The sequence below is a fragment of the Blennius ocellaris genome (genome assembly GCF_963422515.1).
Source record: "Blennius ocellaris genome assembly, chromosome: 19".
NCBI classification, from domain to species: Eukaryota; Metazoa; Chordata; class Actinopteri; order Blenniiformes; family Blenniidae; genus Blennius; species Blennius ocellaris.
This window is the reverse complement of record NC_137668.1, coordinates 21638396-21666320: the sequence shown is the minus strand read 5'-3', so window position 1 is coordinate 21666320 and position 27925 is coordinate 21638396. Positions and strand designations below refer to the sequence as shown.

Genomic DNA, 27925 nt, shown 5'->3' with positions numbered 1-27925 from the left:
AGGATGTGATGTTTCTAGCTAAATGTTTTATTTTAACTAATTGGTCATACGCAGAATTTTAAACATGGTTTTCAACCTTTTTCAACAATTTTCACCTCCACTTCTTTTTTCGGGCGATATTTAAAATTATAAGAGAGACAAACCAACGTTTCTACAAAGAATTTTCCTCTGGCATTAATAAAGTATGTCTAATCATTTCAGTAATGTTACACTTTCTATGTAACATCAATACATGGCTGCAATTCAAATGGAATCCTGCACCTGAACTACATATTGGTCAAATATAGATTCTAGTGCATATGTTGATTATTTATACTTTTTGTCAGCTGACAGCAACAGTATCACAGGTTCAATAAAAAAACATTAACACAAAGCACTTGTACCTTCACGTGAGATGCAATCACCCAAATGATGATCCTGGATTAAAAGAAACCAGACCTTTTTCAATCCAAGGTTACTTTAAAACATTAAGATTTATTTCATAAAATGATATGAACGCAGGATAAACATAAACAATATATTTCTAATCATCTGATGAATTTAGATTAAAAAGTACATGCAAGTCTAATCTGGATAATTGTGCCTGTTAACTCATATATATATATATATATAGTATGTAGATATAAGTGTAAAATACTGATTAAGTCAACATCATGACACAAAAACAAAAAAACATGTGCATAACATAAGGCAATGACAAAGATCAGTGTAAACAACAGGTCGACAACAGATTTACAAAGTACGCTAAGAGAACGACATTTTTAATGCCATCTGTAAAGTGAACGTGGTTATCGTAAGACAAAGTGAACATGTGACGTGCACGGGGGTTAAATGAAGCACTTCACGGGCATCGATCATAAATCTCTCAATCTAAAGGTTTGTATGGGAGCACCGAGCAGGCACGCGAGATCACATACACTGTAGAAATGTATTTGTATTTAGCTTGTTTTTTTTTTTAAATGAAAAAAACAAAAAAACAAACCGAGGTACAAAAACAACAAACGAAAAACAGGTTTTGTAGTGTCAAATCTACAAAAAAGGTACAGACTTAAGCAAACAGCCCATTATGTACAGATCGATCCTGTAAACATTACTCAGACATACCTGGATTGTATTTCGAAAGCTATTGTTCTGACGAGTTGAGACGTTTTGTGTATTTAAGTTTCATGAAATGAAGGTGACAAAAAAACAAAAAATAATAATTTGCTCAACGCAAAAAAAAGATAAAAGGAAAAGAAAAAATGCGTCCAGCCCTTTCCTGTCGACGTCTGACTGACAGACTAATGAGATGGAAATGTTATTAGCTGCCTCACTTCTTCCACAAAGACAGAACTCTTAGGGAATATTTAGTTTAAAATAAAAAAGGACAACATTTTAAAAAGAAATGCTCTGATTTTTTTCTGCTTCTGGCACTTGAGTCACATAAAGTCATAAATAAGTGTCAACGTTAATATCTGTTAATCCTATGTTAACAAAAGTGTATTTATGGCTTTTACACGTCACTATATAGTGCATATATGTGTGTATTGTGTCCAACACATGGCATGCCACATGCAAATATGGCCGTAAGCTTTGGTTAGTGACAAACGAGTAATAAACATCTGCAGAAGAGGAAACTCTCCTGCTCAAGTCAAACTTTGACGTGTTTGGGGAGGAAGGGGGGGGGGGGGGGGCACGGAGTGTGGAGGTTAGGTCTCTGAACGCATCACGGCGGGGGCGGCGCCGACGCCGAGAGGTCGGAGAGGGGAGCATCGCCCTGCGGCGGCTTCAGATTCATGGCATTGAAGAAGCCGGACACCTGACCTGGGACCTCCGCCAGGACGCTCTGAGCAAGGGCTTCTGGAGGACACTGAAAAAGGGAGGAGGGACACCGGTGAACCTCAGATACACATTAACAGGTCGGTACCGGCGGGGCAAAAAACAGGAAGCAGAGACGAGAAGAAAAGGGAAAAAAAAAAAAAGCAGCAAAGCGTGGAGAGTGTGCATGGGGTTACTGGTGCAGAACTGTGGAAGGGAGTGCCACCGCTACATTTCTTTTATTGTGGAATTATTCAGAGTGAGCATGCATTAGCGACAAACTGTGATTTCGAGAAGCTGCGAGTCAGAGCAGATCACGAGAGGTCAGAATAAAGACGCAGGTTTGGGTTCATTCAAAGGATAAAAAGCTTTGTGTCACGACATTATTCTTCCTGGTTAAAATAATAAAAAAAAAATTATAAATATGACTGCACATGCACACATTACATCATGGATGTGTGATCAGGGCTGGGAAATAATGACACAATATCAATATTTGGATACAAGCAGGTGCAATAAATGTAAGTTCAGTTAGAAAATAATAAGTGAAATTGCTAAATTTCTTGTTCCATTAGTGCAGAAATTAGAGAGCCGAGCCTCAGATTAAGCCGCATGCGAGTCGTGTGACTGTTTGTCACTGACGTAAGATAAGTAAACACTTTTAAGTCCCTGATTTCAACCGAAAAAGTTATGCAATTTGTGCGCGTCAACGCAATATATCGTCTTGCTGATCTCACAAAAGCCAAGGCGGTCAGTACCTCTGGCTCACTACAGAGGGCAGTGTTGTGCACACAGGTTTACGCCAACGCCCCGATTCTCTTACAAATCTGACGCTCTTATTTGACCAGACCGTATTTATGCGTGTGCGTGTGCGTCATGGATTCTGAAACTACGTGCGAAACACAATCCGCAGTTTGACCTCACGTCACTGCATGACGCTAAAACAAGAGACTGCACAGCTCGAGCGCAGCTATAATTAAAGACCGCATCACTTTTAAAGTCTGTTTTTGAAGTTAAAACTGTGGTGATTCATTGGCTAAAACACCCTGTTGTGTGACGCGAGACTCAAAATTAGAATATGACTGAGAAAAAGCCTCAGTCGTGCTGGAACGGCTTTTAATGCGTGTTTTTGAAACCCTTCGAGAGGCGACGTCATTAGTACGTTAGTTTGTAATACGCGCAAAAGCAAAATACGGGAGTTAAAACACCTGCGAATGACAAAACGTACAGATTACTGGAGCAGCACACAGGAAAATCAAACAAAAATGCCATGTGTCATACATGATTAAGAGCCAATGAGGTTAGAGCTTATGATGAATCAAACTCTAAAGCCTCAGGTTTGTTTAATCAGCAGACGAACTCTGCCCTACAAGGACACGGCCTCGAATATTAGCATGCATTCTTGCGTTCCCATGCCTTAGCGCCTGTAGGCTGCACAGACCAGACGGCACACGAGGGCGCGATGCCTCACGTCCGCTGACCCGTGAAGGCATGAAACATGAAAACCCTGAGAACATTTTGAAAAAAACCAAGGCTGCCTCAGCAGGGAAACTGTGTGGCGACTGAGTGCAGGGACTGGGGGGAAGGGGGGGGGGAGAAATAGGGTGAGTGAGCCGGTCGGGGTGCGCCTACATTTCTAGGGAGCAGCGGCTTCGCTGGGGGGCTTCAGGTCAAATAAATTGAAGAAGGAGGCCACTTGGTCAGGCAACTCTGCCAGAACGCTTTGCGCGAGGGCGGCAGTGCCGGCCTGAAATAAGACGTGCAGACATTCAACATGTGTGCAGTATTTCAGGATTCTTCAAAGCAGCTTAAGCTGGACCACGAATACAAAAAAAAGAAATAAATAAATGTTTTCATTTACAAAGGGTCTTACGTTTTGGAACTGCCGGAACGGCACGAACTGCACGATGTCCCGCATGGCGGCGTCCCCCGCCGCCGAGCGCAGGATCCCGTCGTCGCCGTCCAGGAACTCCATGGCGGAGAAGTCGGCCCCGCCCACCCCGACGATGATGACGGACATGGGCAGCTGGGAGGCCCGCACGATGGCGTTGCGCGTCTCGTCCATGTCCGTGATCACGCCGTCGGTGATGATGAGCAGGACGAAGTATTGCTGCGGGGGGGAAGAAGTCGTCCACGGGGGGACGGATCAGATGTGATGCTACAGATACGAATTATGAAATGGGGGGGGGGGGTGGGGGGGGTGAAGAAACTCACAGCGGCAGCCTGCTGCTGCATGGCCTGTCTGCCGAACTGGGCGACGTGGTTGATGACGGGCGAGAAGTTGGTGGGCCCGTAAAGCTTCACCTGGGGCAGACACTGCTGGTAGGCGGCGACGACGCCCTCGATACCTGGAGACGCCAACGAACTGCCGTGAAGTCACAGTAGCCATGACAACCGGGTTTCAAAACAAAACGGGATCAACTTGGGACTTTATATGTGAATAGTTTCCCCATCTGTCGATCTTGGATATTTCGTAGGATTAAATCAACATCTGACAAGAATTATTCACTTCTCAGACTTGGGTGATTTAAAAAAAATATGTATATATACCATAATAAAGCAAAAGCAGAGTTTACTATACATTATATAATATGAACTATTCACGACGGATCCTTTAACCTTTCAGGGATTGTTTGATCCTATGAGCTGTAATTCTGAGTTCTAGAAGTTGACCCACAGATAATTAATTGCAAAAAGTTGCTTTAAAAAATAAATAAATAAAAAAGACCTTTGAGGAGTTTCGCACAGTTTGGTGAATGAGGAATACGCTCCAAAGTCTGATTATCACACATCCTCAATTTACATACAACAAGAAATGGATATAAAGATGTGGCGTCTGAAGTTTTGTTCATTCATTAACTCTCATTCATTTATCATGATAAACTTTAAATCCAGAACACGGCGTCGTATCAGTAAATGATCACACCGCGCCTCGGCGTAAAGCCAAAACACAAAACGCCACTGCTGCTGATGTTTTCCACATGACCTGAACAATAGCTCATCTGGAGCGGCGTGCGTTCACGCCGCCGCCTCTAGCGTTAATAATTACCTTCGCAAAAAGGATTGGCTGGGTTGAAGTTGACGGGAAACTCGTGGCTAACCTGGAATTTAGACACACACACGTTAATCCCCACAAAGACCTCTCCGCCGTGGATTTTTTTTTCTTCTTTTTTTCCCCCATATATGCTCCAAAATAAACATTAAATGTCGTAAGTGCTACAATTACCTGCCAGCTGGGAGGGATCTGCGCTCCAAAACCAAGAACTGGGAACAGCTTGTCACTACAGAAAGAAAGAGAAATAGTTTAAACGGATGCCTTATGACATTAAAAAGTGGGAAACGTTATGCTTTCGGGCATTATGATATTTTGGGGAGTAATATCCAACAGGCGACTGGATATTCGGGCCGTAAATGGCCGCTCTGGCTCAGTTCCATATTAGCTCACGTTCTGCATTAATCCTGCTTAATCCCGCTGGATTGACAGAATGTGTTGGCCAGATGACTGCTGCTGTGCTCCCTTTCGGATTTTAATCTCAAACCTGTTAAACGATCTGCGGTGCGACAATTTGCAAACGCCACAGCACATCGATCAGGCTGAATGGAGACACATGAAACCAGCATGTGGAACAGTTTTGGAGAAGTGGAAGAAAAAACAACAACAACAATCTGATAAAACACCCCACCGAGGCCCATTTTCTTTTTTTTTTCTCCCTCTCCAATCCTCTAATTTTCCATTTCGTCTAATTACTTCATCTGGCTGCTGCTGCGACGAAAGGGGAAAATACATCACCGAGCACAAAACGGTCAAATCCTGGGCAATAACCGTTTTACCTGTCGTAGTCCTGGATGACGTTCCCCACCGCCCAGATGGCTGCCAGGTATTCGTTGAAGCCGTGCGGGTTGATGTAGTGCAGAGAATTGGGGGACTTGGGGTCGCCGTTGGAGCCGGTGAAGTCAATAGCGATCTGGTCGAATGGAAAAGAAGAATTAAAAATTTTCAGGGAAAAGTTCAAGCTGTTTGTTATAATTGCGTTCCCTTACAAACATACGTTCAACACTTTTGAATGGTGGCCCTGAAGTGCAAACCACAACAACAAATCACTAAACACAACAACAAATTGAAAAACACAACAGCAAATTGAAAAACATTCATTTGTGTTGTGTTTTTTAATTCGTTGTTGTGTTTAATGATTTGCCGTTGTGTTTTTTCATTTGTTGTTGTGTTTTTGAATATCCAGTTGTGTTTTTCAATTTGCTGTTGTGTTTTTCAATTTGTTGTTGTGTTTTTGAATTTGTTGTTGTTGTTTAATGATTTGCTGTTGTGTTTAATGATTTGCTGTTGTGTTTTTCAAATTTGCTGTTGTGTTTTTCAAATTTGCTGTTGTGTTTTTCAAATTTGCTGTTGTGTTTTTCAAATTTGCTGTTGTGTTTTTCAAATTTGCTGTTGTGTTTTTCGAATTTGCTGTTGTGTTTTTCGAATTTGCTGTTGTGTTTTTCGAATTTGCTGTTGTGTTTAGCCATTTGCTGTTGTGGTTTGCACTTCAGGGCCACCGTACTTTCGTCATCCCAACATGTGAAATGCATGGTTTTGTTTATATATCCGTCCACACCGAGCTGATGATATAATGAGGATGTAATCCAGCTGAATTTGCAATGGAAACTTCATTTAGTGGAAACAGGGTGTGTGTGTGGCTGCTCGCCGCCATCGCGCCGGCGTAGGAAAATGAAGTGGCAGTTAATTATACTCCCGAGGTACAGCTACGGTTTGAAAAGTGTCGAGTTAAGAGCTGGAGCAGATTGGCTGGTCAGGCGGGGGCCAGACGGCTTCAGGGCGAACGCTCTCTACTCCATTACGACGCAAACAAGTGGGAAAGCCGCTTGTGACTTGAGGCACTGAACGTTCTCGTTAATATATGTTCGGTGGAACTTTGACCTTTGAGCACTTGGTTTAATCTTATAAGAAAGGCCGACACGATAATCTAACCCAGTGTGAGAGCAGTGTGTTGCAGAGTAATCATGAATAAACACTCTTCGCCAATAGATGGCAGCACAGAACTTTGCTGGTGAAATCGAAACTGACAGACGTCAGTCTGGTTAATCTCCACCACCTGCGGCTGCTGCCATCTTGTATCAAAGTACTGTGTCGGTGACAGTGATGGAGAAGTTTTTGAAAAGGAAGAATCTAACCAGGATTTCAGCTCTTTATCCATCAGGCCCAGGTTTCACACTGAGTAAAAATTAAAATAAAGAAATACATTTTTTCTGTATTTACTTGATTTCTGTTGATAAAACTTTGATGAGAATGATTTTATATTGTTAATGTAGGCTACAGAGATTCAAATTTTTATATTTCCAGGTGGTGGTGTGCCTCCAGATTTTTCCAGAGAAAGAAGTGTGCCTTGGCTCAAAAAAGGTTAAAAAACACTGATCTAACCCATTAAAGCCGGAACACCTATTCCATTGCCTCCTAATGGGAAATTACTGCCTTAAACATAACGGAGTCCATTTTTTTATTTGGTAGGAAACTCAATGTTAGTGTATCAAGGATCACATTGTTTGATTGTGTCGTTTATAATAATGTTTAATACTCACCGTGAAGTTAATCTGACAGCCTCCCATTATGTAATCCAGAAACGTGTACTCCTTTATTATCTGTTAACAAATAACGGTCACAAGAAATCACCTAAAATATTCGGACAAATAAGTAACTTTGCAAGAGGCTACGTATAAAATGTGCAGACATGTCTTATAGTACACGTTAAAAAAAAGCGAGATCGGGTATAAAAACGGTCACCTTGCACTGTTTGACGATGATGACGCCGGAGTTTTTGTATCCCTTCTTCTTCTGTTTCTTCTTGCTGTTGATGCAGTCGAACTCCGCCTGCGCGGGTAGGAAACATTAGAAGCGCCGAGACTTTTTAACTTGTGACCGAGGGAAAGACGCAAGCGCCGAGCCTCACTCACCGCGTACGATTGTGACCCCTGCTGGATCTGGCTGAGCGTCGTCTGAAAGGACCCGATGAAGTCGTGCGACCCGCTGCTGTTGTAGTCGTAACAGTCCACCTGTTGAGACGCAGAGCAGAGACGACGCCGTCACTCAACCTCGCCTTCGGATTCTGCGTCAGCGGCACATCGACAGTGAAGTGGAAGTCAGAACCAGATGAGAGAGAGAGACAGAAGCATGCCGAGCGCGTGAAGCTTCGAATGCAAGACGATGCCCTGGAAACTACTGGAAAATAACACACACACACACACACACAAACACACAGGCTGGCTAAACTGGCGGACTCTGTGAAAACGAGAAATCTGCTGCAACACAGCGGACTCGGAACGTGTCGAGAGAACGTGGTGAAGGACGGAATGTGTGGAACAACCAGTGAAGCCGAGACAAACTGTGGGATGCTACATGTCAAGACTGTGTGTGCGGCAGCTGAGAAAAGCTCATGGGGAAACTAAAAGAAGAATCCACGTTCACGGAAAACTGGCCCTTTGGTGAACTGACCCGTTAATGCTAAATCCAGAAAAATCCCTCACATGATTGCCAAGCAGGTTTATTATCTTGAAGATTCTACGTGAGCTTCACCCGGTTGTTGATAATAAGTGAATGATCAGCACTTAAATAAAAGTTCACCAAGAGGGCCAGACCCCTGCAAACTGAGCGTCTTCCGTTAAGGTGGATGCAGATGCGTCAACCTCGTCCCGTCTGGAGACACTGCATCCTTCACGTGGAGAAAACTCACTTTAAATCGACAGTTTGACTCACATGAACTGTCCACGGGAAAGCGTCTCTTCCCGATAAGATCGCTTTGACAGAGTTAAAAAGGATGGAAAACAAAAAACAGCAAACGTAAACTAATCGCATTGTCACACGTGAATCTTCACAATCTGGGGGCAACTGATAACAAGTTTTCACATGAAGCATTGGTGTTAAAACTCATATTAGTTCAGCGTCAACATACGTACGTTTGCTTTTAAATTACACCCTCAAGTTTTTCTTTGTAGTTGGTGCAGACTAAACGTTTGAACGTACAAATCTGAACAAAAATGACTGCCATCTCTACAAAAGGACACATTTTACTGAATCAATTGTATTTTATTTGTCGTGCCAAACGCAGTCATTTCAAGGCACCGTTGCAAAGAAAAACCCACATGAGCAGGCAAAAGTGACTCTGGAAAGAAAAAAAAAATGTAAAAAGGAAGAAACCTTTGGAAAATACAGTGAAATGTCCTTAAAAACACCTTTGACCATTGCATTTTGCAGCCTTTTGCATGCATGTCTTGATAAATTCAGCTTGACAGCGTCGCCCTGGGGGCTCGGTACAGTATGTCTTCTACTCTCCATCAAAAACTCATTTTCTATCAAATTACAACATTCGATTCGCCAGTAGGAAAGGAATACAAGGGGCAGGTATATATTCAAACAACAGCAGGAAAAAAAAGGGTAATATTCACCTTTATGGACTTCTCTACATCACCTCCACACAGCGACTGGATCGGGATCCGAAAAGGCCTCCACACCGGGTTTAGGTTGCTTTTCACCACCTGTGCAACAGAAACAGGAGTTTAATAACGACGGCTCGTGTTGTAATCGGTTTGCAACACGTCGTCGGTTCACGTCGCAACAGTCGGCAGAGGGCGTCGGCGTACCTCTGTCCTGTGAGCCAGCTGCCAGCCGGTGTCTGTCTGCTTGTAGAACTCCAGGAAAGGATCCGACTTTCCAAAGAAATCCTGGAATGAAACCGTTGAAAAAAGAATAAAACACACTGCTGAGCGACTTAAGATGTCTAGGAAATCCACCGTTTGAAGTGGAAATGTGAGGAGAATTGTAAAATTTGCCATTTCTAAAACCGTAAACCGAACAGTTGTGACAGTAACATTGATAAAAGGCCTTCCTGTGCACATATGGGGTTTCTCCAGGGGCTTTGAGGCTCAATGGCGACTGAAATTAATATTGGGGGTCATTTAACTTCAGCCTAAATCCAAACACAAGTACCTTTTTGTCCAGTTTTCTGGCTGCAGCTTCAAACGCAACGACTCTGTTGTCCGTTCTTTCTTCTGCACACACCTAGAAAACATAAATAGAAATAAACACACATCAATTCCCACGAAAATGCTTTCCCACACGTCCCCCTCCTCCCGGAATGGAATGTAAAACTCACAGTAATGGTTCCTTTCCCTGCCGGTGTCCTGTCCTTCATCAGAAGCGGTTTTGTTATTTTCCTTGAGGACACAATCTGGAAAGAGAGGCACACGCCCCCTCCGGTTATGTTTCGCCATCAACCGGCACCACAGGAGAAAGCAGGGTGAACGGAGCGAGGGTGAACCTGTCCCAGTGTGCACTCCAGTGCTCCCAGGAAGTCGGCGTCTTGCAGGCTGCAGTTCTCACTGTCGATGTCGTACACCTCGAAACGCAGCTTCTGCACCATCTCGAAGTAGTAGTCCAGGAGGAGAGACTTGGAAAACTTTGGATTAAGGCAGTTCTGGATTTTCTCTGTCCGGCCGATCTGACATCCGTGAGGAGAGAATAACACATCCAGGCTATTGTCTCATATATGAAATGCTTAAATGTCAATAACATGATTAACAAACCATGTCTTTTTTTTGTTTTTTTTTAATTAAATCAAGCAAACAAGCTGTTTCCTCGTACCTCGCTCCAGTGCGGCCCCGAAGTGTTCATGAGGAGCACGCACAGGGGGTCCGACTTCGAGAAGGCGTCCATGTCCATCAGGTTTTCGCAGGAGATGCTCAGTGCCACCTTGGTGACACAGGTCGCAGTGGCGCTGGGTCCTGGAGCGACCACCGCCATCGCAGCCTGGAGGACACGCGACACCGGTTCAACGCAGAGGAAAAGGGAAAAAGGGGACACTGGAAATAATACGGCCGCCGATCAATGAGATGCACTGACAATACACTGAGGAGAGGAAGGATACGATTATTATTAGTGCATACCGATACCTCATGAAACCTACAAAGATGAGTTGAGACTTCTTATGAATCTATCCTCTAAGTTTTAGGTTACATATGATTGTTTCCTGCTTTTATACTTTAAGTGAATTTTGAAAAGGAAAAGGCAAATAATCCTCCTGTTTTGAGGATTTTACTGCCTTGTCTATGACTTATGAGAATCATGACAAGTATTTAATGAAAATTACTAACCGTTCGTCGATAATTTCAATGAACATGCATGCGTTTGGAGGGATGAGATATACTGGGTAGCTCAGTGTGGCGTGTGTGCCTGAGAAACAACCCTGTGTACTGAATTTTAAACAATTCTATGGATTTTTGTTTTTTTTCTAAAGATGACATGTCAGAATTCTGATTTTTTTTTTTTTAAATACGGTGAAACTTTAGTTTGGTTTCCGGTCTTTTACCAGATGTGACAACTCAGTTGGTGGTGAAAATAATTACAAAATAAGAGGTGGCCACAATCTGGGGCCGTGGTTGACACCTTCGCCTCAACACTAATTAATTCCTCCACCAGCCATATGACTAAATATAGATTAAAGTGATTATTTTTGGCTTTATTTGACACATTAAAAAAATAGAGGAATGTTAAAAGTGCTGAAATGGCCTTTGAATAGTAATTTTTCGACGTGTATATCTAGTTGAATCAATGTTGATGCAATTCAATGTTGATAACATGGTTGAATCGAGGTTGATTCATCGTCTGGGTTCATTGAAAATTCAATATTCTTGCAATGTTGATCATAGCGAGCAAAACTCAATGTTGATCTCACTCTTCAGCCTGACGAAATCGCAACGTTGATTCAATAACTTTTTGCTATCTGGGATAAAACAAGCCTGTGAAGTAAAGTGAAATGGTGACTCTAAATTGTCTGTACATGTGGAGGTGGTAGAGACGATTGGATTAGATTACTTTATAGTCAATGTACATGAAATACAATGGAATTCTGTTTTGGCAGTCTGACAGCAGCAGTATGACGGTCAAACATCATGCAAACAAACCCGTATGGATATGGACATAAGTAGAATATGGATCGATGGAAGTCCGCGTCAACTTATTGAATAAATAATGAGTATGTTTTGATGTAAAGTCAATTCGTGAACCAAATTTACGCCCATTAAATCCGTTAGTTCCTGGTTAAGGTGTGAGCAGCGGAGTACCAAGCATGACAAGGTGTATTCGGAGGTAGTGACAGAGGTAGTAACCAGGCACTGGTTACGTGAAATTAAAAGTAAAATCTCGAAGAAAGCCAACTTAAAGAAAAAGAAAAAAGTGTGCTCCGTCTTTAAGGCAGCTAGCGCCGTTAACTGGAGGGAGTGGTTCCCACACACCCACAGTCATATGACGACGAGAAAAGTACGGAACACTTTCACTGGCGGGAGCAAATAGAGCCTCGAGCGCATATATTTTACTGTTGTTACGCTGCTTTAGTGTGGGAGAGTTTTAATCTTACCGTGTGAGATGTTTCCTTTTAGACAGACGAGGAGCAGCTAACTGTGACTGAAGTGGGCGGGGCCCAACTGATAATGCAGCCTTCTTCTTCTTCTTCTTCTTCTTCTTCGTCTTCGTCTTCTTCTTTTGTGGTGTCCAGTGGGGGCGACAGCTCCCAAAAGTCGCCACACCGCCCCCTTCTGACTAACTCGAGCCACCGCAGCCAACAAACTGCGCTATATTAGTAATATTATCAACAAACACTAATTATAGGGGGATAGTGTCGCCCTGAATGCATACTTGGACGGCCCACCTTTATTTATTTTCTTTATATGCACAAAATAAAAATATACTGCAGAACTAAAACAAGATGAAACCAACATGTGCAGAAGAAAGAAGCGCAAGAGTCCTCTCCATCAATGAACGTGAATGGAAATAAAAGTAAAAAAAAAAAAAAAAACTATGAAAGAACAAGCAGAAAAAACAAAGGAGATATCATCAAAGAATTAAGGGGACTCTATTTGGAAGTAAATAATTTGGCCTTAAAGAGGGAAGAGTGTTAAAAGATATGTCCACAGAGTTCTCAAAGTGTGGGTCCATAAAATTTGATAGAAAGCTGATGTCTGTAGGTACATTAGGTCATTGGGTTCCTTGTTGGGTCACAATGAATGGCTGAAGGTAACAGGAAAAAGTTGTGATGTGCATCTGGAAGGTGTTGCTCATTATCAATGAATTTACACATAAATATACATGTTTCTAAAGTATTAAAAGATTAAATTGTTAAAAGTTTAAACTTTCTACTTCTGGAATATAAGATGATTCATACAAAAGATAATTTTTTTGGTGTGAAGAGTATTTAAGTGGAGAAGGATGTGAGGCAGCCCAAACAATACTACAGTATGTGAGGTATAGATATATTAAACTATGACATCAGACATGACTTATGAACTAAATGAGATACGCTTCTGACACTTTGCTGCAGATATACTGGATGTGGTTTCCCCAGCTTCTCAAAAACAAAACGCACAAATCATGAAGTTTGGCATCAAAAGTGCTGAATGTTTGGCAAGGCAAGTCGAATTTATTTCTCTTACACCATCCGTACAATTCACAGTGTGTTACAGGGAAATGAGGGAAATATATTAAAACAAAGGCATTAAGAATACTATTTTTAATCAAGATAATGAAATACGAAACACTTGCAGCTACACACAAATGACACGAGCACATAAGGAGAGTTATATACAAATAATATTTTTTTAAAAGGCTTTACATCATCATACGACAACAATACAAGTTTGAGTATGAATATTTGCATGGTGATGCAATAAGAACTGCTCACTGAGAGAAGCAAACAGCGAGCATCTAATAATACACACACTTTTCATACATTTGCATTAGTGAATTAAGCTTCTCTTGTTTTATCATATAACACATGCCGTCACATTTATTGGCTACATATGTGATACTTCGGTAAAAAAAACAAAAAAAAAACTTCTTATTTAACCCCTTTAAGTGAAAATGTTCCAGTTCTGAAATGCAGTCAGGCACAAAAGCTTGAAGTCAATATTTGAATTAACTTCAGAGACACGCAACGTCTTTTTTTTTTTTTTTTTTTTAAGGATCACTGAGTTTTTTTAGTGGCACTTGTTGTGATTGGTTGGTTGATTTTTCTTTTGGAAAAATCCAAAAGGAACCAGTGGCTTCCGTCGACAATATCAATAAGCTTGATCTTTTCAATGAATAACCTTCAAGTGGTCGACAAAACGAAACAAGACCGTTTTAATACTGTAACTGTAACGAGATGAAAGTCGACACTCAAGTTCAAATGTTGGCACTGAAACGAAACGTTTTCAGGAAAATATATTACTCATGTACGATATGAATACTTCGTCTTTGGATGCTTCTATTCCATTTCTTTTTCCAAACTCAAGATAAATGACATTGTAAACTCGTCACTGCATAGTGTTAGTGTGTTACTGTCCTCGGTCGTGTTCTCTACATGCAATAAATATAGATATATAGCAGTACACCTGACGTACTGCGGAGAGTTTCAGCTGTTTTGGGGTTGTTTTTTTTTAGGACTGTTCACAATCACCAGACATCCTGGGAGGCTTCAACTTGTACGAATTGAAAAATGAAGCCAGTTGATCGGGGAGTTCTGCCAGGACGCTCTGGGCCAAGGCCACGCTGCTTCCCTGCAATGACAGCGACACAAAGTGACGACCGCGGGTTTAGATTGCGTTCGAAAACGGAGGCTCTGCAAACCGTGTGGCGCCGGATGGACTGACTGGAGAAGTGAAGCCAAACTGTTATATACATGTAATAACAACACGAGCAAAGACATCTATAGTAACTCGTAGCGTCAGACCTTTTAACATATTTAATCAGATCATTCGTGACGATTCGTTTATGGTGACTTTTCCCCGATACGTGGAGCTGCGGCGTACCTGGAACTGTCTGAAAGGCACGAACTGGACGATGTCCCTGGCGGCCACGTCGCCGTTGGGGGCGACCAGCAGCTTGTCGTCGCTGTCGAGGAACTCCATGGCGTCGAAGTCGGCGCCCCCGACGCCCACGATGATGATGGACATGGGCAGGCGGGAGGCCTCCACGATGGCGGCGCGCGTCAGGTCCATGTCGGTGATCACGCCGTCGGTGATGATGAGGAGCACGTAGTACTGCTGCACAGCGGGGAACCACACCGAGAGGTCGCGCTCGCGTTTCCGCGGAGACGGTTTAAACGTTTGCTTTTTTTTGGGACACTCACCGAGGCCATTTTCTGCCGCATGGCCTGCCGGGCGAAGCAGGACACGTGATTGATGATGGGGGAGAAGTTGGTGGGACCCCAGAGCTTCAGCTGAGGGAGACACTGCTGGTAGGCCTGCACCACGCCCTCGATGCCTTCGACGCGGACAAGCAGAGCTCAGAACAGAAAGCATTCCCTCCCCCGTGACAAACTCAAACCTCAACAAGTCCGGCGTTTACCTGCGCAGAACGGGTTCGATGGGTTGAAGTTGACGGGGAATTCGTGGGAAACCTGCGGGAAGACAAGCTGAGACGTTGCTGAAACGGTCCAGGGAAAGAAATCTATCATGTAACCAGTGAAGGATTACGTGCCAGAGCCGCCCGGCGTGTCTGCGTTAAGCACAAGCAGCACGAGACGACCGTCAAAATATGACTTTTATACAGAATGGCCTGGCGAAGAAACGGATTTATTTCAAACCTGCCGGGACGGAGGGATCTGAGCTCCAAAACCGAACACGGGAAACATCTTATTGCTGCACGGAAACACAAAATATCACCACGTTATTCATCTTAAACTGTATTTTCTATGGCGGATTCTGTTATTAACTGCCAACAACCGATGACTGTGAACCGGGAGGACACTAAATCACGGACGATCACACATTTGGGTTTCTATATTCATGTTTGTTTAAAAATACATCTGTTGGTTCTATGTGTGTGTGTAGAGGGGAATGTTCTTGTCGTTTGTGAAAAATGTAAATAAAAAGTAAAACAGAAATCACAGTTTCTCAAACTATCTGATTTAGGATCATTCTTCACGCCTTATTAATTAAACTAGATTGAACAGTCTGTGGGCGCAGGTGGGATTTAAAAGTGCCGCCCTACAGATCAACTTTTTAAAAGTTTGTTCATGTTTGGTTCAAGTGAGGCGAGTTTTCCTCTGTGTTTTAGACATTTTTGTCCTGAATGCACCTCGTCTCACTGCAGTGGGTTTTTCCTTTTTTCAGAGATTTACTCATGTGGGAAAAATGCAGGCTATCATTTGTCCAGCAAAAACTAATTTGAAGTTAATATACATTATGACTCTATTCAATGCGTTTGATTGAAAAAAAAAAAAAAAAAAGTATGCATCTTTTTAAGAGTGAAGTCAAACCTGTCGTAGTCCTGGACGACGTTCCCCACCGCCCATATGGCCGTCAGGTATTCGTTGTAGCCGTCGGGGTTGATGTAGTGGAGCGACTGGGGGGTGCTTGGATCCCCGTTGGAGCCCGTGAAGTCGATCGCGATCTGGAGCCGAGAGGACGGGGGTCATACAGTTTCGCGTCGTTCACCAAAAAGACAATAGGAAGCGATCTGCCGGCCGTTTAGAAACTCACAGTGAAGTTGATTTGGCAGCCTCCCATTATATAATCCAGGAAGGTGAATTCTTTCACCAACTGGAAGACGGAAAACGAAAAAGTCCATCCAGTTATTCAAAGGAAAACACCCTAAAGAATTATTACAAACCAAATATAAAGTCTCTAAACTCTTACCTGGCACTGTTTGATGCATACGACCCCAGAGTTTTTATAGCTTGGCTTCTTCCCTTTCTTCTTCTGGTTAATGCACTGGAACTCCGCCTGAAATGTGCAACAGCAGCCGGTTGCATGAAACAAAAAATCCACTAATCCAAAAAAAAAGAAAACACGCTGCAATTGATTAAGGTCTCACCGGCGAGATGTGGGTTCCTAATTGCATCTCTGCCAAAGTGGCCTGAAAACTCCCAATGAGGTCGTGGGAGCCGTTATAGCGATGGTCGTAACAGTCCACCTTTCACAGCAACGAGAAGACGCTCAGTGTGGGGCCAAGGCGAGTTTAATCAAACTACCACCGTGACATCCAATTTAAAATATGTTTCTTCGATAAATGCAAAAATGTTCATTTTGAGAGTGCTTCATAACTGTGGAAAAAAAAACCTGTGTGGTATTTTTTATTTAAGGTGAAGAAGTGAATTGTACATTTTTCAAATAACGAGCACATTTAATGTACGAGCAGGAAATAGAAAGATATAAACAAAAAAAGAAAAAAAAAGCAAGACGGCACGCCATGAATCGTGCATACATACACACACTGCTCATCCAGCCGGGGGTCACAAGGTCTCCCCTGTTTTAAGTTTGCCGGCACCATACGATGAAAGGAAAATGCAATAAAAGATGAATTAGTAGTAAGTAATATGGTTACTGAAGCCACCAAGTTCAAACTGAATTTCCCCCCCAAAATTTTAAATTAAAAAAAAGGTTAGAAGGTTCAACTGAAATCATTCTACAGGGAGTTTTCAAAGGTGCAGGATGCAAAGTTTTTGAGTTGAAAATGATTCTAATGAAAGAAAGAACGACGGGAAATGTGTGAAGTCTGCGTTTGTGCTTGAAGATTCCCAGGAAGTTATGCCCCCCCCCCCCCCCTCCCTTGTTTCCATGGAGACCGAGTCAGAGTGATTTCCAAAAAGCTGCATTTTCAGCAAATCTGAACACCGTCGTCATGGAAACAGATGAAAACGTTGTCGCGTAAACGGGGAAAAGTAAAGTTGGAGTTAAGTATCACATACTGCACCTTTAAGGAAACAGGACACGTTATTAGTGGGGGTCGATTAATAAATGACACATTTGATTAATATCAAAAAAAGGTTTTGCTTCATTTGAAATGAAATTCAGTTTTACTTTTATGGGTTTCTCCACGTCTCCTCCGCAGAGACCTCGCAAAGGGATGCGGAACGGTCTCCAAATCGGATTTAAGTTGTTGTGTACGACCTACGAAAACAAGCGACGGTGAGCCACAAGTCAAACTTTATTGAATGTCAACAGGTATAAACACAGGTATAGGAATAGATCCAACAGATGTAAGTTAATGGTGGATCATGTGTATTGTTCAGTGGAAAGTTGACTTAATTTCTCTGCGGCGAGGAGTTTCCATAATATTTCAAAGTTTTGAAACATGTGAATAACTTGATTATTAACATGAAAATTAGATGGATATTTGTGATGCTACTTCGTTTTTAAGTAAACCCTGCTCGCATTACCGAAGTGATAAATAGATTATTCTACGTAAATAGTATTTAGGCTTATCGTGCAAGTGGCATTAATACAGTAAATCAACACAAATTTGAGGCAATGCTTTGTAAAAAAAACCCTGCTTTTCTTATTTATGATTACTGCGTCCTTTGAATAAAAAAAAGTGCATTACAGGAGTTCAAACAATACCAGCCACATAGTGAATAAATGTGCTGACAAAGTTAAACAAACTACACAACCAGAAACGACAAATAAAAACCAACCAGACAAATACAATCAAGGTTCAATCACCTCTGTCCTGTGAGCCAGCTGCCAGCCGGTCTCCGTCTGCTTGAAGAACTCCAGGAAGGGATCGGACCACCACAAGTACTGAACAAACATCCAATCAGTCATTTAAAGCACATTTGAGTAAAAAAAAAACAAACAACATATGTCATGTCAAGGACAATAATGCTGGTACTTTCCCCTGCATTTAGTGTTGCAATACACGTTTACACCACACGGCGGTGTGTTGAGTCATCCAAAATTGTTTCCCTGAAAGGCTTAAAGAAGCTTTAAAAAAGTTTCTATGCAATTTACACACGAGAACTAATCTGGACCGCTGGAACTAATAACGACAAAGACGATATTTACAAAAAGTATATGGCTAAAGTTTTACGTATTGTCCAATTGAAATGTTTTAATTTAGAACACAAGACGATCAAATCAGACGTATCAACCCCCCCGTGCCGTCCGCTGTACCTTCTTGTCCAGTTTCCGTGCAGAAATTTCAAAATTTGCCACTCTGTTGTCTCTTATTTCTTCAGCAGAGATCTGTTTAAAAAAAAAAAGAAAAGATGATTGCATTCAGTTCCGAATCATATAAAATGTGAATCAAACATTTAATCCGAGAACCCAGTCGTGACCCGTGACGTTAAAACCAAGTCCAACGCACTGTGATCGTCCCGTGACCCGCGTGCTTCTTGTTTTGCAGCAGCAGAGGTCGGGTCATCTGCTTGTTGGAAACGATCTGGGAAACAGACGTCGAGCGGGAAATTACGAGAAGAGCGACGGGAAGGCGGAGGGGTGTGTGTGTGTGTGCGGCGTAACCTCACCTGGCCCAGCGTGCATTCAAGCTCCCCCAGGAAGTCGTCGTCGTCCAGGTTGTAGGTGTTGTTGTCGATGTCGTACACGCCAAACTTCAGGCTCTGCACCATCTCGAAATAGTAGTCCAGGATGAACTTCTTAGCAAACTTGGGATTCAGGCAGTTCAGGATCATCTCTGTGCGGCCAAACTGAATCGACGCAGGAAGACGCACGGCGGCTCATGTGAGATCGGGGGCTATAAGCGAAAACCTTCGACGACAAAGGGCTTCGGATTCGGATACAGACCTCGTACCACTTGGATCCTGACGTCTTGATGTACAAAACGCACAACGGGTCGGACTTGGAGAAGACGTCCATGTCCAGGAGGTTCTCGCAGGAGATGGTCAGCTCTACCTTGGTGGCCATGTGGGTGGCTGCCTGAGGCGGGGCTCCTGCGAAGGCCATGGTCGCGCCGGGCTATACGCAAACACACGCAGGCAAAACAGAAGAAAAAAACAGTCAAACACTTGAACGACAGAACTGGAATACCTTTTTACCTTTTGATTGATTTTGTGACACATTTTCTGACGTAGAATCAGTGACACTGGCTTTATATTGTGATATTTCTCTATGATATTGCATTGCATTAACAGTTTATGGCATAATATCATATTAACACATTTATCATGTCTACAAACTGCAGTGGTTTCATCTGAGCTGCCAGGGTGGAGTCCCATCTGCGAGGATATATTTATAGGTGTGGATTAAATCAAACTGTAGCTTTTAAATGTTTGAATAGTGATTCAGCCCTCCCATGAATAGAACATTATATTTAATAAACACCAGCATCCACACTTGTTTGGTTTAATTCTGTTAAATTGTTCAATGCGGTCCCGCAGTTTCTACAACGAAGTCAAGTGAGCACGGCGGCTGTCGACCGCTGTCATTTACGAAATGCACAGTGTGCTACATCCGCTAATTGCTTTCAAAATAAACGCTCCAATCTCAACGCTTTGAATCTATTAGGAATCAATGAATGAGTTATTCGAGCTAAAAACTACTCATTAATAGTTAATACAAATAATGCATATATGGAAATCAGATATTATTTTCAATATTATATGTCAAACTTGTATTTTTTTACAATATGATATTGTATTTCAAAAGCGCTAACAATTTGATGAGCTGTGTTATTCATTTAGTCGACCAGCCCGGGATACTACTCAGTTAGTATTAGGCAATTATGATGTGTCATTTCAAAGTAAAACTCATTTGCAATTTGGAACGTGACTAAATACAATCAAGTTGGAGTTGGAGTTGGATGTGTCATTTCAGAATACAACAACTTAAAATATTGAAAACGTCTCGTGGAACATCTATAAAACATTTTTTTGACTAAAAGCTTGTTAAAAACATTATTTGCATTCCGTCCACACATTATTTGAATTAACTTCAATCGTCCTTTCGAAGAGTTCTAATAGCTTTATGGCGACGTGATTGGAGCTTTTATTTTGACATGTCTTTGCAGACATACTCCACTGTATATATGCCAATGACAGTGTCCGACAACCGCCGTGCGCGCTTTACAGCCTTGTAAAAGGTTTTAACAGATTTATATCAGGACATGTTTCATAGTAAAAGTGTCTTTTTTTTCAGGGTTGTTTTTATAAAAGTCATAATGTGTACTTAAATGTAATATATAACGGAGGTTTGAGGCTGGGATGTCATGTCTACGACGTGCACGCAGCGCCCGTTAGGTGGGAGTGGCGACGCCCCGACTGCTAAAAGCTTCACAAACAACGCCTTCATTACGCTACACCGGTGTCGAGCTCACTCATATTTAACTTACCTGTCAACTTGTTGAAAGACAAACACTTTGACCGAGCGTCTTGACGTTCATGGGCCCGCAAACAGGTATATCTGACAACAACAGCTGGGCGACCCCCGGAGGGAGGAGCCGTCACTCTTCTGCCCCGCGTCTGCTCCACAACGTTAAAAACAAATAAATTATATATATTTTTTAAGTTACATTAAATCGAATTATTGGTGATGTAGGCTCAAGACGAGATTAAATGACAGATTTTTTTTCTTGACAATAACAAACACTTTGTGTTAATCCCCTGCAAAGCAAAGACTAAACTGTAGTATGATAAGCGGAACCATCAGCGGGCTGTGCTTGTTTCTCATCGGCCGTTTATTTGAAACGGAAAATGCATTGACGTTAAATACGCTGTAATTATTATTAAACTTTTTTTTTTTCACCTGAATTAGACACAAACGTTTTTTGTGTAGGTTACTTATTTAACTTTAAAATCCACTTTTAAAAAAAATGTGTTTTGAACATGTTTGGCCGGCGCGCTTGAGTGTTTCGCACTAACCGGCTCCCCTGTCAACCGGTGACCGACTTCCGTTGTTGCAGCTAGCAACAGCAAATGTTAAAAAAAAAAAAAAAACCGGCATAAATCCACAGCGAACGCTGGTTTGACTGTCTTTACAGCAAAGACAAGTGCGGTAAGTCTTACTGGGACATCTGCATGTTATAAACAGCAACGATTAAAAATGATGTCGGTAACCAGTTGACGTAGAAGTCAGTTGATTGGACACACCTGTTCGGGACTATATAAAGGTGAGCTTTCGCTCACTCAGAGTCGAGACATTCTCATGAAAGATGGCTTGCAGGGTCGCGTCTCGCAGTGCCAGCAGGGTTTTGTCCGAGATCACGTCTGCTGCAAAAGCTGCAGGAGGCAGAGGCGCAGGTCGGAACAACCGGACATATTTAAGGAGGACATCCTCGACTCTGACTGTAAGTAATAATGTTCTATTCTCTCAGTTACTATGGTCACCTATGTTATTCTGCATTGTTTTTTTAATTTTTTAAAGTTTTGAATCTGAAAATAAAGTGATGCTTCATTGCTCATAATTACGATGTGGGTTAAAGGTCAGCATGACTTTAAAGCTGCTGATCTGTGATGATCCTGATTGTGCATGCTGAAATCACATTTTTCGCAATGTGGACTGAACGAATTTTAATTTGTGTGCAGGGTGGTCGAGCTGCGTGTCTCCTGGGACTGCCGGTGGTCTCCTGTCTAGGTTACTCGATCTACTGCAGGGTGCAGAGTTCAGCAGTGGTCTGCGCTTTAGACCAAAGTGAGCTGGTGTTTGTTCACAATTGTGGCAATTATTCAATTAGGACTGAATATTGATCACTGCAGCATTATAATTCTTTAAATGTTTTCTTTGGCCCCACTTCCAAATGCATTTGAAACTTAAGTGAAGGCATTTAAGCCTTCACTTAAGTTTCAAAGTGCTTTTCTTAATGCCTTTTTATTTTAATGAAATGAATCCCTGGAATTGATGTGCTGTCTCTTGTAGATGCGGTTGTGGAGCAGGCTGACTACCTGTACAGCTGTGCAGAGATCGAAAAACTCTACCAGCTGCTTATGCAGTACAAAGAAAGGTAAGGAGAAAATTTTTCCCACCCTAACTTCAGTCATTAAAGTTTTTTTCCGTAGTTGTGTATTGTGACCACAAGGGGGGCAGACAATTTCTGATTAGAAAGACTGGATTTGTTTCAAATTGATGATCAATGGTGTTCTTTGGGTTACAAGGCTCCAAGCATGCATGAGTACATTCCACTGCACGTTAGTGGTTTTGTTAAGCAAATTGACTGCAGTGGGGTAAACATTGAGCACTTTGATATTGTGGGCTTTGCTTTAAAATATTGCACGAGCTGTACGCTTGTTTGCAAAGGGTGGCTCCATTTGCTCTGCATGCAAACTGGTGTGGGACCCTTGTAGTCTTCGTGAAACTGGTAAAATTTTTAGCTGTTAAAATTCATTGATCTCTTTCACAGCAACTTTAATGGGTCTGATATTAAATTTGACAACTGCGTCTCACATTGCTTGGATGAATGATTTAAATTGGAATGCACATTCAAAGGTTGGTGACTGAAATTGCTTTGCAGTTCATTTGCGTTTCTTCCTGTCGTGTGCAGTGACGACGCAGAGTTCCTGTGGCGGCTCGCCCGGGCGGCCCGCAACCTGGCGATGCTGCCGGACACCGACGCCGGCCAGAAGAAGCAGCTGATCTTTGACGCCTTTGAATACGCCAGCAAGGCCCTGGAGAAGGACCCCCAGTGTTTCGCTGCACACAAGGTGGAATTTTGGGATTCGTCCCCTTGTCCTGATGTGAATGAGTGGTAAACGTCGTTTTCCTCTCCCTGAACTCAGTGGTACGCCGTGTGTCTGGGGGACGTCGGGGATTATCGGGGAACCAAATCCAAGCTCACAAGTTCGGTGGTCATCAGGGAGCACCTGGAGGTGAGGGGACGTTCCCTCACATGGTCACGGTGTGTCTTTTTCAGATCTTCACTGAAGTCCCCCTTTTTTTCTTTGCTTCCTCTTAGAAAGCGGTCAAGCTCAACCCCAAAGATGCCACTTCCTTCCACATACTGGGTTACTGGTGAGCGTAATATGATTTGAGTGAAAAGCGTCTGGTCACGCTGAACTCTTGTGTTCTCGGGATATTTGCCAGTGGAAAAACTGATTGACACCCTCTTGAAACTTGAGTCGGGTGGCCGGAGTTCACTCCGAGGTGCTGCAGGTGTAGTTATCTCCTGGAACAGGTTGTGAATCCGTTTTTCTAGTGGCAGATTTGTGCAATAAAGTAAACGAGGATCATGTAAGCTGCACCCGCAGGATTAAAAGTGGGGAAAATGCTGATTTGCCCTAAAGTGACTTCAGAGCAGCTCATTGTGGGTAATGCAGACTATTAACTATTGTCAATTTGTGCTAAAAAGGAACATTTATTTGTAGTTTATTGATATGGCTGGACGCCTTGCTTCAGTCGGTGCTAAAACCACAACCCGATTGCTGTGTTCCCACACCAGTTTAACTCTAAACCTGCACTTTTAGATTCCAGCCTTGTCAATATAAAGTTCCACAAACTAGCTCCCGTCTCACGCCTGCATTGAGATCTTCAAGCAGACTTGTCTGTCCGTCCTCGTTAGGTGCTTTGCATTCGCCGAGCTGCCCTGGTACCAGCGCAAACTCGCCGCCGTGATTTTCTCCAAACCTCCAGAATCCACGTACGAGGAGGTGAGAACTCCTTGGACCCATTAATGTGCCAAAGAACGAGGTTTTAAATCGGGATTGCATGGGTGAATTTTTTTTTTTAATTGAAGCCGGAACACCAGGTTGTAACATGAAGTAGCCAGGCTGTGGTGGATCAGTAACCACCACGGCTCGCGGTTTTTAAAAACACGGCAGAAAGGAAAAAGCCAGACGACACGGCAGATGGACTATAGTTCAGTTTGTGCAGGAGAAGCTGCATGCTCAAGACGCTGATCCTTTTGAGATTTGAGTCTCGAATTCAACAAGCTTTTACTTCTTTCAGGCTCTGGACTTCTTCCTGAAAGCAGAGGAAGGTGCGTGCTCGCGAAGAACGACTCCGCGTTCCGATTTCCTACAGACGGCTAAGTTGGGGTATTTTTTTGGTCAATTTCTCCACAGCCGATCCAGACTTCTACAGTAAAAACATGCTCATGCTGGGGAAGACCTACATCGCGCTGAAGGACAAGGAGAAGGCTCTGCTGTGGCTGACCAAAGCTAAAGACTATCCCGCTCGCACATGGGAAGACAAGGAGGTAACTCGATGACGCCCAGTTTGTCACCACCGTAAGATCTGCAGGAGTTTGACGAGCGAATGTAAAATCTTTCTTTCCCTCCCTCAGGTTCATCAAGAAGCCGTGGACCTCTTGAAGAAGCTGGGATAAAGTCTCGTTGCCTCTGAACGTGTGGTGCCTTGCAGGACTTTGGAAATGCCTAAAAGCAAGTTTCGTGGATGCAATCACTCCGACCTAGAGCTGTGACTCATCGCTCAAATCGCTGTGGTGGAAGAATTTAGTTTACATCACCGAGCCGTCTCTAGTTTGTACACGTTTTGATGAGATGTGCAAATTCAGAATTGTAGCCACTAAACTTGACTTGGATCCAATTAGGGTTTGAATACTGTCCTTTTTCCTGTCAAAACTGTTTACCTCTAATAAAATGTTCTATTCATGCAATGTCGCGTGTGATCGTGAGACTTGACACAAAACGTCCGACACAAAGGGCCAATGAGGGGCTTTATTCACTTATTCGTATCTCATAAATCCATCTCTCTCCATTTAAAATGGCTGAAAGCAGATTAAAAATGAATCTCCTATACACATAGTCTCCAGTAAAGGGGCATTCTGTACAGTGTAGTTGGTGTTTACAGTGTGTATCTACACGCGATATGTTACAGTTTGGATGCGTCTCGCATGGACAAAGCACAGTAACTCCCCCTGTCTATATAGTTGATATAAAGCGTCAAAATGATTTCGGTAACTTGGTTACTGTCGCTCCGCCACTCGAAACGTCCCCTTCTGATAAAGGCATCACAGATATCCATCAATGGGAACGGCGGCTCTGTGTAGTCCATTAGAATATTTTTAGTTTTTTTTTTTTTACTATCTTTATACAATGAATATTCACATACACTTTGATTTTTCTTTGATTACAGGTTTCTGTTCAAACGGAAGCAGAGTTACGCAGCTGCGAGTCTCTTAAGTCGGCTTTCTTTTTTTCTTTTTGCTACAGTAAAGGTTCTCAGCCGATCATGCCACAGATGACTAATCGCCTAAGAAAAGTAAAGCCGCGTGTTCGCCAGTTGCAGTGGTCTAAAGGAAAAGGGCACACATCAATAGCTTTTTTTTTTTTTTCTTCCTTGCATTCAGGACTGACGGAATAAGCACCAGAGTTGATTAGAACAGAAGGAAGTAAGACATGACATCGGGGAAAAACATTATGGAGAAGGAGGTCCCCTGAAGTGATGGACAGAATAAAGGACTCGGTCCACATGTGACAAAGCGGTTCATGATCAGGCTGTCGCCGTGACAACTGCACTCCGATTCAGTTACTTTTAATCCGAGATCAAGCATAAATGAGGAACCTTGATTTATTAAATCAGGCCACTTTTTTTTTTTCCTAGTCTTAAAAACAATCATAGGAGACAGACGTAGTCTTGCAGTACCACTTTGTGCCACTAGATGGTGTTGAGTCACTTTGCTTTCAGTCTGAGAAAGGAGGGAAGCAGTGGCCAATCTGACCAGAAGATAATGAGGGGGGGGGGGGGGGTAAAGAGAAAATGGCTCAAGGACTCATTACCACCATCCAGTGCACAAACTGTACATGCGGTGTGTTTATTATGACCACTTTCCTCTCTTCATCTCCAATCGGATCTCCTGATGAGACTTTTATCGCAGCGGAAAAGGCCAAATATTTAACATTCATGATATAATTTGGTGTGTTTGTTGGGTCTCTCTGAAGCACAGTGGCTATATTAACTCTCTCTCTCTCTCTCTCCACATGGTCACACACAGTTTTCATCCCGTACAACATTTGGAATCTCTAAAAAGTCCACAAACCGCTTTTGATGTCCTTGCTTGTCTCCAGAGTCTTTTACTAAATTGTTGAGTCCACTGATGACGACTTTTTTTTTCTTTTCCCCGTATTGTGTGCTTTGGACCAGTCCGATTTGAGCTTGGCGATGAAGCTCCTGCAGAGATGGAGCCGTACATGCTGAAACATGTGCGGAGTGGTGGTCCATTGAGGTTTGAGCAGTCTTCATAGGCAGCATGCAAGCAAGTTGCAAACAAGAAACTGGGGGACACACACACACACACACCCACACACACAGACACACACACACACACGACTAGTTCAGGCACCAGACCCCCCCCCCCCAAAAAAACTCTCCCCCTTTTTAAAAACTCTATAGAACTAGAGCTTTAAAAGGAGCTCACAACTTCTACTATAAAATCTTCTCAGAAACACGTCTCTTTTAAAAAGCCAGCCTGATGAGGGGAGGAAATAAGAAAAAAATGATGACTTCTGTTTTAAAACAGAGGAGCTAATTGCTGAAATGTTTGCATATTTCATGAAAGGGGGGGGGGGTTATATAATATATATGGGCTTGGGGGGGGGGGGCAGAATTGCGGCAAAAACGATGCTGCAAATGAGGATTTGGTTTAAAATGACAAAATAGCTTATATACATTGGTGGTTATCTTGTGCAATTTTTTTTTTTTTTTTTTTTTAACTTAAGTTTGTTTTTCTTGGCTGAATAAACAGCACTGGGCGGGAGGGAGGGGAGGTACGACAGGACTCCTCTTGATTACTCTTGGCCAAATCCTTCGGTTTCCTCGATGGCAAAGAGGAGCTTCTCTTTCAGCTGCTCGAAACTTTTGTACGGCGGCAAGTCCAAACGATTGAAACTGGAAGAAACAGACGGGAAGACGGGAGGCGTCAGCGCGGAGCCTGAAACTCACAGCGGCAGATCGTCTGCAAACAAAGCACCAGTACTACTTTTTTTTTCTTCACACACCGAGTCCAGTTACAATTACTGTACTTAAGACATTTATCATGTTTTACATTCAAAAATTGATAATGAAGAATGCGTGTCGTCAAATGTGTGTCATCAATTTCTTAAGGACCGATCGTCTTTCCTCCTTATGTGACTTGGAGAAAATGAAAATACATAAAATGTACGTTTTCTCAACGATAAAGACAAGATGCTGAATTATTGTTCAACTTTATTATCAGGTGTAGAATTCCACAAAGAGTACACAGCATTCAGGTAAAGTTCAAAATGAAACTGCAGTTTATTTGTGTCGCAACAACATTGGAGGTGAATATTCTGGTTCAGGCACATGGACCAAAACTCTGCTTGGAGTCGAGGCGGAGTGGACAGAAATGTCAAGATCACTGATACGAAAGCTTTCCGAGCAAATAATTAAAGACAATTTTCGTTGCCCTGAATGCAGTACATGCAAGCGTACGTGTGTGTGTGTG

The 27925-nt window shown here is 42.6% G+C and overlaps 3 protein-coding genes across 3 annotated transcripts in view; 1 reads left to right on the top strand and 2 right to left on the bottom strand.

The window, feature by feature from the left end:
- Positions 1-454: 454 nt before the first annotated feature.
- On the bottom strand, positions 455-21039 carry LOC308143907 (uncharacterized protein). The gene is made up of 32 exons (XM_080514849.1): positions 20903-21039; positions 19360-19530; positions 19083-19262; positions 18923-18997; positions 18730-18801; positions 18280-18357; positions 17638-17727; positions 16652-16750; positions 16474-16560; positions 16318-16377; positions 16095-16228; positions 15420-15474; positions 15182-15233; positions 14964-15097; positions 14644-14877; positions 14297-14391; positions 10753-10762; positions 10445-10609; positions 10122-10301; positions 9957-10031; positions 9791-9862; positions 9445-9525; positions 9250-9339; positions 7762-7860; positions 7592-7678; positions 7390-7449; positions 5629-5762; positions 5024-5078; positions 4847-4898; positions 4012-4145; positions 3671-3907; positions 455-1849 (listed from the first exon to the last, which is right to left on the bottom strand). The coding sequence occupies exons 2-32, from the start codon at positions 19516-19518 to the stop codon at positions 1706-1708; spliced, it is 3279 nt and encodes a 1092-aa protein (XP_080370975.1). The 5' UTR covers positions 19519-19530; positions 20903-21039; the 3' UTR covers positions 455-1705.
- Positions 21040-21721: 682 nt separating this feature from the next.
- rmdn1 (regulator of microtubule dynamics 1) lies at positions 21722-24912 on the top strand (the record flags this gene model as incomplete). Its single annotated transcript, XM_080514848.1, has 10 exons — positions 21722-21856; positions 22095-22200; positions 22426-22510; positions 23048-23207; positions 23283-23372; positions 23459-23514; positions 24062-24149; positions 24448-24478; positions 24564-24697; positions 24785-24912. The coding sequence occupies 10 exons, from the start codon at positions 21722-21724 to the stop codon at positions 24824-24826; spliced, it is 927 nt and encodes a 308-aa protein (XP_080370974.1). The 3' UTR covers positions 24827-24912.
- Positions 24913-25158: 246 nt separating this feature from the next.
- wwp1 (WW domain containing E3 ubiquitin protein ligase 1) overlaps positions 25159-27925 on the bottom strand; it is a 28249-nt gene continuing 25482 nt past the window's right edge. The window contains exon 25 of the mRNA XM_080515099.1: positions 25159-27348. Within this exon, the coding sequence (XP_080371225.1) occupies positions 27249-27348 (100 nt within the window). The 3' untranslated portion in view covers positions 25159-27248. The remainder of the gene's footprint in view (positions 27349-27925) is intronic.